The 12,648-nt window shown below is 35.2% G+C and overlaps 1 protein-coding gene across 7 annotated transcripts in view; it reads right to left on the bottom strand.

Annotated features, from left to right (window-relative positions):
* RYR3 (ryanodine receptor 3) overlaps positions 1-12,648 on the bottom strand; it is a 215,996-nt gene that overhangs the window by 4,365 nt on the left and 198,983 nt on the right. For all 7 annotated transcript variants that reach the window (XM_051791763.1, XM_051791765.1, XM_051791766.1 and 4 more), the window contains 8 exons: positions 11,263-11,460; positions 10,561-10,691; positions 7,547-7,589; positions 6,847-6,974; positions 5,869-5,929; positions 4,453-4,599; positions 2,498-2,632; positions 347-503 (listed from right to left, as the gene is read on the bottom strand). In XM_051791763.1, coding sequence (XP_051647723.1) covers positions 347-503; positions 2,498-2,632; positions 4,453-4,599; positions 5,869-5,929; positions 6,847-6,974; positions 7,547-7,589; positions 10,561-10,691; positions 11,263-11,460 — 1,000 coding nt within the window. The remainder of the gene's footprint in view (positions 1-346; positions 504-2,497; positions 2,633-4,452; positions 4,600-5,868; positions 5,930-6,846; positions 6,975-7,546; positions 7,590-10,560; positions 10,692-11,262; positions 11,461-12,648) is intronic.

Genomic DNA, 12,648 nt, shown 5'->3' with positions numbered 1-12,648 from the left:
ATTCCCCAGCCAGCTGTAGGCGGTTCCAAGCTGAAAGTCTTCAGCAAGCCTCTCCAAGTTTAAATGGTAATTATAGGAAGAACAGTGATCCTGCACAAGCTGCATCATCTGTGACCCTTAACTGAGGTTACAAATCTTGTGCTTTGACTTTGTGTAGTACTTGGGACAAGGCATTATTTATGAATTAAGTCTAAAATTATTACTTTCAGAATTAATGATTTTATCAGCTCAGAAATAAGTCTTTGTAGCTATACTGCTAAATTTACCTCAAACATAATATGGTTTACATTACTGAGCTTCATTAAATTAATTTTGAACAGTTCTCTACTAAGGTAAGTGATGTTACCTTGAATAATGGCCAGTAGGATAACAATGACAAAGAAGAAAAATGTGATGTCAAAGACAATTCGATACATTTCATAAGGGTCTCCAGCAGGATCCTCAATTTCATCTCCAATGCCACCACCAGCTCTTACACCCACATACATGTGGAACAGGTAACACTAAAAAAGAGAGGAAGATTTGCAGATATATTTACCATTAATTACTCTGAGGGTTTTTTTTTCTTTTTTTTTTTTTTTTCAATTATTCTGCTCTGCTAATTCTCTTCACAAGTTATAGTAACAAAGAATAGTTACAAAGAACACATAATATCATTCCTCATGTATCACACACAGTGCGCCAAAAATCTGTTCCTGTCTTACCTAATGTGATTCCACCTTCAGATACACTTAAGAGCAGGAGTCAGCATCAGCTGTTACCCACTCCTCACTCCCTGGGTCTTATGTTCAGACTGAGACCATTTGGGAGCATTTTTCTTGTATTATTTACTGTATTCAACTGTATTCTACTCCTTAAATTGATTCCTAAGGTTCTACTTTGCTCTGAGTGTGCAGAGGACATCTTCTAAAGTCTTGCAATGAAGTTTAGAAATGTGGGAAAATATTGCCATAAAAGAAATAGTGACATATTCACAAAAGTATTTAGGTGGTTTCTGGATAATTTAATTTTGCAATACTAGGTGTCCAGTTTAGTATATTGGAAATTAGTTGTGATATGTGAAACAGCCTGTGTTCAGTTCAGTGCAGAAAAAATAACTTTACAAAAATGTTGCTGTGTGTCATATTTTTCGAACATATAAATCTTAATGGAAAAATCTTTAAAAATCTGTATATTTAAGCTGTGAAAGTATATTAGAATGGAATCTTCTGCAGGAGTGATATACTACTGATGTTCCTGTATGAATTGGCTACAGAATCTTGTAATCACCTTCAGCCACACATTGTGGCCTAAAAACAACTTAAATCTCTAAGCCCAGCCAGTTTTCCAAAGTCACATTAGATGGCAGTGGGTATTAAATAACCAGTATAAAACCTGACATAAGCAAACACTAAACAGAACTATACATCCATTTTTATAATGCAGTTTTACTGTCGACATAAGATGCTGGTACCAGTCTAATCATACTTACAAATGTAACTTGGAATTGATTTACTGCACTTAGGAGAGTGGTTTAAAATGTAATATGGTTTCATTATTCCAATTACTCCTACACCTATTTTATGACCAGACCATTGTATCCAGCTCACAAAGGGACCAGTTTGGGCAGTTTTCATAATTTCTGCAATTTACATGTCTGACTCACACTGAGTATTTAAAAGAAAGTTCAAGAATGGGGAAGATCATTCTGCGAAGTCTATTATACACCTCTGTTCTGAGGTATTTTATTCTGTCTTTGGTGTATAACACAGGGCAGAGAGTTACTATTCCATGGAAGAAATCAGCTGGCCACAAATTCGGAATATTACATTTGTGATACCTGAATTTGTGTTTCTGTATGCAATGAGAAAATCAAATCCTCTTCATACCATCTGTAGAATATATTTTATTATTACATAAATAACATTCAGTGGCAATGGGTAGAAATCAGATGGTAAGTTGGTAGCATAAGATCATCACCCATAATAATTTGTAATTTCCACTTTCTCATCCTTGACTTCTTAATTAATAACTAAATTACTAATTGTAATTTTGGAGCAGGCTTTTATAACTAGTGCTAATAACATCATATAATGCATATAATCTAAATAATGCTTGTCCACATGCAAGCATTGGGAACAAATAGGGTTTATTTGGGTTGTGACAACACAGCATCTTTTTCCAGATCTGACTAGTTTGTCAAGAAATTTCTTCCACATACTTTGAGGGTTTGCCATCCTCACCTCTAAAAGCATTGCAGCAAATCATGTGCTATAGTATTTGGGAGAAAAATCCAGAATATCTTCCTATATGTCATCTATTTGCTGTTTTGTTTAGAGCGCTGGAGAATGCAGAGGGAATTTTAAGACCATTCATATTTTCAAAATTACATATATCAAGAAGAACAGACCCATGGATTTAACAACAAAAACATCCATCCTGGCTTATCATTCTATTTTAAGTATGCATTTGAAAATTCAGGATGACATTTGAAGCATGCAAGTGATGTTTTAGTTACCGTCATCATGTCATCACATTTCATGTCTGGTTCATCTTCATCTTCACTTTTGTTGTAGAATTTGCGGAAGAAGTTGAATGCCACAACAGTGTAAAGGTACACTACTACAGCGAGGAGTCCCACAGTAAGAACAAGCTGTGTGTGGAGACATGACATGAAAGTAGGTTTCAATTTCATTTTGTCAGAAGAGAAATGCTAGCTTGATGTATTGCCTTAAATATTGAAAATGGATCATATTGTACCTTTCCCAAAAACTAAAGATAGCAGTTACGATAGCTTTGAAGTCTCCCTGTTGCTTGGATCACCATGGAGCTGTTACTTTGCCCTGCTCTCATGAAAATCAAAGGGAAAAACAGTACCAAAAGACTGGAGTTGTTTCCATCTTTCTGAGCTATATGCATGCAAACTGTATCATTGAAGCAATGTTTAGTTTAAAAGTTAAATTTAGTAACTTGGAACACTGGATATACAGTAAAAATTAAATGTTTAAAATAAACCCCTTTCTATAATTTGATAAATAATTTCAACTAGGACTTATTGGGACCTACAATGACTTATCATAGTCTGTTTTCTGTTCCAAAGCTGGTTAGCAATCCATTGATAAAGCGGATGGAAAATTTTTTAGATAACCAAAGTGTAATTAATTTCCAAGTCCTGCTTTTAAGCAAATAAAACCCTTAGGTGAAAATGTTCAGCAGTTAATGAGACTAGATTATATTGTTTATTGGAGTTGGTGTTAGAAGATACGGCCCTGGAGAGGAGTTACTGAAAGCTATGTATTTTAAAAAATGCAATAACTGGTATTGCTCTTCTAAAAGAAACATGAGAGTATTGAACAACAAGCTCATCATTTTTCACTTTGAGCAGATCTCAAAGTGAACATTTCAATTCAGGAATCTGCAGCTGTCTTTCAATGTTCCTATCTACTAGCAAGAAAAGCAACAGGATTAGAAAAACTAATCTTTGCTTGTAAAGAATTTAAGTAAAAGCCATGGTCTTGAGGTGAAAGTTTTGTCAACTGTGCTCAGTTTTGGCTATTACATTTAAAAAAAAACTCATAAAGAAAATATATCAAGCATTATATTAAAAGTAATATGATTTTTGTCATCCTGAAGTAAAATGAAAGGAATAAAACTAGAGATTTAATTTGTTTTTGTGATGATACACATCATCACATTGTATGGGGATATTCTTATGCCTCTTCCAAAACATCATGTAATTTAAAATGTTTTGACAAGCATAGCAGGGTGTAAGAGTGGGCTTAGAATATATGTTACTGCAGTTGAGAAGGAATGGAATGTGTATGTTTGAAATTAAACTTTGGGGAAGTTCTGTTGGATTTCCTAAATGTAAATTAAAAAGTAACTGTAAAGCTTGGTTTTTGTTGTTATGCTAGCTAGGAATATAGAGTCCTCAGAGATCAGAGAATGATTACCTGCACAAATTTCAACAATTAGTTTTGGAAGTACATTTTATTAAACTGATTTTTGCATGACAAAGTGACACATAAATGTACTCCACAGTGCAGCCTGCCCACACCTTTGAGGACATTCTTACTAGGTAAGTATTGAAATTTCAGCACCCAGGTCATTATTACTGCTGTAGCTAAGGAGAAATTGGGAAATCCTGTTATTTACCACCAATCAGTTCATCATTGAGTATATAGAAGGAGCTGGTTAGGTAATTAATATTCTTGCATTTTTCTAAAATTATGTAATTTCTGTTGTGTACGAAACGTCTTTATCTATCTGTGCTTGGTGGGTATAGATTATTATCATTTCATAGGATTTAACGTATTAAGTGTGCTGCAGAAGACATGATGTGATCTATTCTTTAATCCAATCGTAATCAAAATCTGTGACTGTGAAAATGGATTGCATTTTGATATCTCCTATGTACAACAAATTTTTTCCAGTACTTTTACAAAATTTCAAACCTTAGCATGTAGCACTAACCTGTTTGCCATTGTGAGTGACTGAAGACAAAATAGTTCGCAATGTCTTAAAACCCATAGCAATATCCAGCAGATGAGCAGCAAAGAAGAAGTTGTTGTAGTGCCCAAGGATAGACATAGTTGTGTACCAAGCTAAGTATAAAAATGACTGCAGAGAAAGTGAAAAGTGGCAGAGTGTTAGTTAGCAGGTGCTAATGTGCATTATTGGATCCAGAATATAGCTTTTTTAAAGTCACTTACATTGTTGTAGCAGGACACTGCTTATGTAGGGGTGAAAAAGCTCAAACTTTACCCTACTTGTGAAAATTACCAGTGATAGAGGAGGACGTCATGCTGCTTTTGCTGTTGAAGAATGCTGAGACCAGCCTCGCTCAACTCCAAAACTAAACATCATGAGAATGTGAAAAGCATGTGTATCCTGACAGCAACTGGCACTGGCAGGGATGTGGAAGGCAAATATAGATAGAGGAACCAATGAGTGGTAGTACTAATAACTTATTTAAAGATAAATGGTGCTCTGCTCAGCTAGCATGACCAGCCTAGAAAAATATGACTTCCAGTCAATCACTTTATATTCTAAAAGCTCAGTCCCACTTTTTAACAGCAGGGATTTCTAGCACTCCTAAGTCTGTGTGTGTGTGTAGATTCTTCATGCTAGTGAGAATACTCCCCACGATCACTCCTTGATGCTAAATGAAAGAGATTTGCCCACTGTCACTGGTATGGACAAGGAACATCAATCTCTATCTTAATAATTATTGAGCTACCTTTGAAACCATTAATTTAATAAATAATGCACTATACTACCCAGAAAACCTAAGGCACATAACAGAGCTTATTCTTTTAACAAGCAGTGAACCTGAAGCCACTTTGACATCAAAGCTTATATTGAAGAACAATGGCTCAGTGTATTTTAGTGGACAAGGAATTTATACATCTTCACTTGATTTACTTTGGCTGCCTTTTTTGTTTGCTCAAGAGGATGCAAAAAGAGGATTCACAAAAAAAAAAAAAGGGAATTTTAGTATAAACGTGGTCCTTTCAAAGGAGAAGGTTTGAAAGAAAAGAATGTCAGCCATGTCAAAACACATGATTCAAGTATGAAAAAGGATAACTTTTTGTAGACTGTGCTTGATTTTAGAAAAGACACCTTTGGTTGCTAGGTTGATTTCTACAAAATTAAATGAATGTACCATTAACTTCCAAAATGCTGACATTGTATCAATGATGTGGAGGCGCATACTGCCCTTTAGAATCAAAAAGAAAATTCTGACATAACGGAAAAAAAATATTTTAAAATCTCTCTCTAATGGAATGTTATTTATGTATGGTTGTTTAAAATAAAAGCATATAGTGGAAAACATACAATCGTGTTTAGAGTAAATTAAAGCATATTATTCTAGGCTAAAATACTCACATTATCAGTGAAGACAACTCCAAGCTTCCAAATGTGGTACTTTGTATCAATGGAGCTTAACCTAGGAAATACAAAATTTTTGAAATACAAAAATGTCAAAATTAAGTATTGAATTCTGTGTTTATAAACAGCAAACCAGGTTTAGCACTTCACATTTGTTTCTGAAGGTGGTGATGTACTTTAACAGTTCATTTTTTTTAGAGTGAGGCAGGTGCTTCATTTTTCAGAGTATTCATTACTTCTGAGCACCTATAAAGAGTTTCTAGACCACTGAAACTGGTGAAACAATTTCAGTAGGAGTGACACTGCCATATTCCAGACTTAAAAAATTAGAATGTATGTCAAAAATAGTGACATCTGGAACCCAGACTGCTTGAATTTGAGAGGTAAGTGGTCTGTCTAGTGTAAAATGTTGCCAGAATAACCAAGAGAAAAGCTAATGCCTTCTGCAAGATTCTAAATATTTTATTAGCCATTAGATGGCATGCAAAGGGAAATCTTTCTTGTGTGTCTTAAATATCAAGGAAACCAAACTCTTGTAGGAGCCTGAATCACTTGAGACTGGGACACTTTCATACACTTGTCTTCACTGACAGATTAAGTCAGGAAAACATCTATGAATTTTTTCTAGACACCTGGAATCTACATATTTTTTATCATTACTTTTTCTGTCCTTTGGTTTATAAACTCTGTTGTAAAAACTTTAAATACTGCATTAATTATTGTTTAAAATAAAAGAGTGCCCAGCTGTATAAATCAGCATAAACTCATGGATTTTTTTCTTACTTTTATAACACAAGTATGTTTTAGAACGAACAAAAAGCTTTTTAAGTTTACTTCCACACTAGGAAATCTTCTCCATTTGAGTTTTCCATGCTGAGGAAAACATCACTACAGTTTCAATATAAAATCCATTTTTATCTTTGATGGTGAAGTTATACCAACACATAACTTGTCTGTGAAGGTCAGAAGTCATACCATGATACAAGAGATGCCTCTTCTGGTTCACTCTCTTCCACTGGACTAAAATCGAGGGCACTTTTGTCCAAACCCAAAAGTTCTGCAATGCGCTCTGCTCCATATAAGTCTCCGTACTTGTTAATAACCTAAAAATGGAAGAAGAGAAGCTTTTTCTCAGAGAAGGTCCTTTGTGACATTCACCCTACTTTAGGCCAGTAGTTGTCAGGAATTAAAAAAGAAAAGGTCTTTCACAATTAACACTACTAGAACAGTCAGAACTCCCAGGAGGCCAGGTGGGGGGGGAGCATAAAAAAGAAAAATAGAAGCATTAAAGGCTATTATCTGAAAGCTTATGTATAATTTGCTGTCATTTAAGCTGGCATGTTTTTCTTTTTTTAGGGGGATGAGGGGGCTTTGTATCCTAAAGATGACAATGACTGTAAATTAGACCTGCTGGCTGATTGACAGTACAAAGTTATTTCAAATATCTGAGTCTAGGAAGGAAACTACAGCCTTCTGTCTTCCTCCCTCTTCCCACCTACGCTGCAGCTGCCTGTTCAAAAAGACATTTAACACAACAATGACTTCCATAAAACAAATTTCAGTTCTCAGTTATTTGTATATTTATGTGTGCAGGAGAATATCACACAGATATCCAAATTAACCAAATAGTCATTTATTGCTATGACTTAACATAATAGAAATATAAAAAACCTACCTTCCGTTTTACAAATTTGTCCCAGTAATTGTTAGGGAAGGACCTATATAGATAAGGCAAAGATATTTCAAGTTATTGAACTTGTTAGGGGAAAATTAAGAAACAATGAAAAAAGAGAAAATACCATGTTCCTGATCACTGCAGATTTTGCTGTAATTTCATTCACTCACTGCCCTTCAATATCATTCATCTCCTAAATAAATACTTTATTGCTCCTAGCCATAAAAATCAAACCAGGCAATGATTTTCAGATGAAAATAAGAGAGTCTTGAAGCACAAATAATTTTTTAAGTTCAGTAGATTTAATTTCAAATAGTCACTGAACACTTGTGAAACAGTGGACAATTTGCCAACACAAAATAAAAGAAAAAAATATTAAAAGCCCCCCCAAAATTGAAAAAGATCGTTTGCCAAAGCCGGGGGTTAGTGGTAATCTTGTTCTCACATGTGTCATGTTGTCACTGGTTTTGACATCCCAGACAAGACACAGTAAAAACTGTTTATAATTCTAAAGCCACAAGACTGTTCCCCTAAAGAGCATTTTGCATCATCTGCCTCTGAGCGACAATGCCCACACTAATAATTAAAAGAAAAGCTGTTGTGTATACCTAGAAGAAAGAAATGGAGCAGTAAATCTTAAATATTAAAGAGCTGTCAGGGTATCTATATTGAAAATTCTCTGCTTTTTTTGAGAGTAATAAGCAATCATGATGCTTCAATAAGCAACTGGTTTTATGCAGGAGAGATCTTAGACACAAAGTAATACATCAACTTTGACCCGCAAGAAAAAAAGATAGTGTTTTTTCTTATCAGTGATGTTTCTTTGATCTTCAACTTGATCATAAAAAATACTGTTCTTGAACTGTCTTATGAATTGCAGTGCCCAGGAATTTCTCATTGTAGTGGTCCTACTGTATATTATGTCTGTTTTGAAGAATGCCAATTAGCAGGAAATACTACAAAGTATAAGATTTTTCTCTCCCCATTTCCTGGAAGTAACATTGAGTTGAGAAAATATGCAGAAACATAAAAGGGAACAATAACTACTTAAACTAAAGGACGGTATTGATAAAATAAAGTAAGTGTTAGCACCAGAAAAATGAGATTCCAGAGCATTGTAGTGCTGGGATGTGAGGCAAACTTCCCAACTAGTATGCTCAATTTTTTACCTTTCTGATTTGGAATTCTAAATGAAATTACTCCAGATAAAGACAAATGGTTCTAGTGACTCAGATGGTATATTCTAGTCCAATGCTCTGTATTGTTTCTTTTCTTGATTTCTCAGGCTTTTAAGCAAAGTATGTCTTAGTGTAGCCAGCTTCTGTCTATCTCTTTTACCATAAACATCTAATCACACTGCATCCATTAGGGTACCCCTTTTGCATTTTTAATTACTTTTTTCACTTACAGAAAGTACATTTCAGTATGTACAGAGCACTGGGTACCCTCCAGCAGTGATTATTCTGATGGTACAATAGCTGCATTAAAACTCTAGACTCAGTTCACATGAGAGGGAAGGATTAGCCTACTTAAATTAGCCTTAATCAGCTTTGGTAGACAGTGCAACATGCTGAGAACAGACTGAACCCTGTGTCATTAGGGTTAAGAGAAAAATATATTTCATTAATTCATGAATCTTTTTATTGAAGATAAACTTACTGGATATCTACATAGCTTGCAATCAATAGTCAAAGAAGCTGGTTGGAAACTAAGCAAGCTCTACCCTCTGTTGTAACTTTAATAATATGTGCTAGTCCATATTGCTGACTGAAATTAAAGAAAATTCTTAAATTTTAGGTGTGGAAAACAAAGAATTTCTGGTATTTTAGAGATTCAAATGGTAGAATCATAGTTGGAAGGGACCTTAAAGATCCTCTCGTTCCGACACCCTTGACATGGGCACATCTTGGTGTCACCAGCAAACTTGCTGAGGGTGCACTTGGTCCCACTGTCCATGCCACTGACAATGTTAAACAGTGCCTGACACAGTACAGACCCAGAGAAACACTGCTTGTCATTGCTCTTCACTGCTTTAATTTTAATGATGGTTTTAAGGCCACTATTTATAGTGTACAAAAATTGAGTATGACTGACAATATACATATTTTGGATATTTGGCAGCATATTGTCACTCTGATGCATAGAGTTGATTATTTTTGCTGACTTGTTTTTATACTTTTACATACTAGCCACAACTAGTCTGTGACTTGTAAATAACTTTGTTGTTTTCCTGCTTTCTTTCATTGTCCTTAAATTATGATACTATTAGGAAAAGACAGGAATTTAAGTCTAGGTATACTAGTACCATAACATGATTCAATTTATTTTGAAAAAGGAAATTCTGAAAAATAGCCTATAGATAAGACATTCTTTTAAGGGAAGAGAGTTGACTAGCTATATTTGTCTGTGTCACTTCTACAAATCTCTGCAGTTTACTGATATTTTTCTGGTTTTTTTTTTCCTACCCTTGTACCATTCACTCACAGAACAGCAGATGATTTTTTGTGCATGACTACTACAGTGTTTGCTAATGCCTACAATCTGACAGCAATTCCTATCATACCTACTCAAATTCTGGGACTGATATTTTTCACTTGATTTACTCTCCTGTCATATACAGGTTTTTTTGAGCAAGTTGTGGGAAAGGCAGGAGAGTATTGCTATACAAGTGAAATTGAGTAACTGGAAAGGGTGGAAGTTATCTTTTTAAAACTTTTTCAATAGCAACTAATATGGGAAATGTCTTGGAGAGACATTGTGAGGTAAGATGCATAATCCTTGGAAATCCTGGAAAATGAAAAGGAGGTGGAATATATATGTTATGATAGTAATAAATAAATAGATAATATGGGATTTCACATTAGAATCTACTACTGTAGCATCTAATATAAGGTGCTAATTGCCTTTCTTTTAGATGAACTAAGTGGCAAGTAGACAGGAAAGTTCTAGATCAGTGGCTTAATGAGCTATAATATTTATAAACAGTTCACATATAATCATTTGATTTTACATACGGAGTATTTATAACGAGGCGATCCCACTGTCCTTTAATATCATCTTCAGTTGGCTGTTCAGTTATGTACAGGCCATCAAATTCCAGCTTTCTAGCTACCTCCTTTTCCCTCTTGAATACCACCAAAGGGACCTGTGAAAATGACAGTGGACATCTATGTCATGATTTATGTATTTTTGGTACCTATAGTACTCTTTATAATGCTGTGTAACACCAAATGTCACACTAGAACCTCCTGCAAGCAGATCAATGTCTAACCAGCCTCTGAGCAATGGCCAAGCCCAACCCTCCCACACCCAGACTTTTTATTGCTGAGCATGGTGTTACATGGCATGGAATATCAGTATTTTGTTCAGGTCAGCTGTCCTGGCTGTGACTCCGGCCAACATGCTTGCTGATGCACAGAGTGGGTAAAGCAAAGGGAGCCTTCACACTGTGCAACACTGTTCAGCAATAACCAAAGGGTGACTGTGTTACCAGCACTATTTTGACCACAAATCCAAAACACACACACACTGCTAAGAAGAAAGATAACTACATTTCTGGGAGACAGAGTACACAAAGAAAACATTTACATATTGAATAGTGAGAATTTGTAAACAACGAGGTATAAATACTGCCAGTACTGGCACCAACAATCACTTTGGGACATAGCCAGTGTTGTTTATCAAATAATAGATTAGTAGTAAGGTTAAGAACTTGCCTTTAAGCAATAGTATCCAATCACACAGACAAAGGAGATGATAGTATGAATAACTGCCAACGCTCTGAGAGCAGGTGCCATGTAGCCTGTACTTTCTTCTAAAACAAAAAAGACCATGCCCTCCTCTTCTTCTTCTTCAGCAAAAGAATTCCAGAGATTAGAGTCTTCCTCTACTTCATCAAGTGGTTCTTCTGTCACCTGAGAAAAATTCAAGCATATTGAAAACACACAAAAAACTTAAAAGCTTTTTCCTTTCTCTAGTGACAAATGATGTTTGCAAAGCCTGCTCAGAGGAAGATTATAGAACATTAGCTTTAAATGTCCTTCATTTTAACAGTCTCTAGATCATGTCATGTCATTAAAAAGAAAATCTAGAAAAAGCAAATACAGGCAGTTTAAAAACCTGTCCTCTAACAATGCCATAGCAAAACTAAATCAATCAATGAAAATGTTGTGCAAAAAAAACGTTTTCTTGTCAGAACCAAGGAATGACAGGGTTATCTAGTAGGTCTGAATTTAGGGTTTGTTTTGTAATCTACATTTTTTCTGATAACTAAAGTCTAGGAAGAAACAAAGTTTTCATGTTATGAACGTGTACATTGTCCACAAATTTTTATTTCATAACTCAGTTTAGGGCTTACAAACTATATACAGTATTTAATCAGCCATAAAACTGAAATACTGCCCTAAATTCTTCCAGTGACTTTAAAAACCTGGCCTTTAAAATAAAAGCCCTAAGGGCCCTTTTTTGACAGCTTTATCTGAAAGCTGAAGTTCTATTCAGTCCTGTTTCACTTGCACTGACCCTTTCCTATTTATGACAGATGGACTTGTAATGATAGACACAAACTTTTGTCCTTGCTCTGCAACAGAATGGGTTGTCACCCACAAGACTCAATGAAAAGAAGAGAATGGGGACAAAAGGACTGGCATAGACAAAAGCAGAACTCTGCGTAGATACTTAAGTCCATCTTTCTTCTCTAGCCCTACGGGAAGGGAAGAAAGAGGCAAGAAGGATGCCCTAAATAACCCTGACAGTCTTTCTCCAGGAATGGTGCACATACCTTCTGCCCTTTTTGTGTCTTTACCTGCCCTTCCTCCAAGATTGTAATTGTGTTACAGGAGTTGCATTTAAGATATTTGAGATCAGGACTTAGTTACTTCTACACTGAAGGTTCAGCCACCTGCTTTTGTATTTGAAGTTTTTGGCTGTAAGCAACAGAACTGGAAAATGTAATACTGGAAAACATATGATGCATTTCATTCTATATCTAGGAGGGGAAAATCGAAAGAGTCAGATTTCAGGATAAATCAGGACTTTTCTATACAAATCTGTATAGATTTTCTATACAAATCTGTATAGAAAGGGGAAAAAATGAGACTTTT

The sequence above is a fragment of the Manacus candei genome, unplaced genomic scaffold, assembly GCF_025592945.1.
Source record: "Manacus candei isolate 608988 ecotype Guabito, Panama unplaced genomic scaffold, ASM2559294v1 h1tg000033l, whole genome shotgun sequence".
NCBI classification, from domain to species: Eukaryota; Metazoa; Chordata; class Aves; order Passeriformes; family Pipridae; genus Manacus; species Manacus candei.
This window is presented reverse-complemented; position numbering and strand designations above follow the sequence as displayed.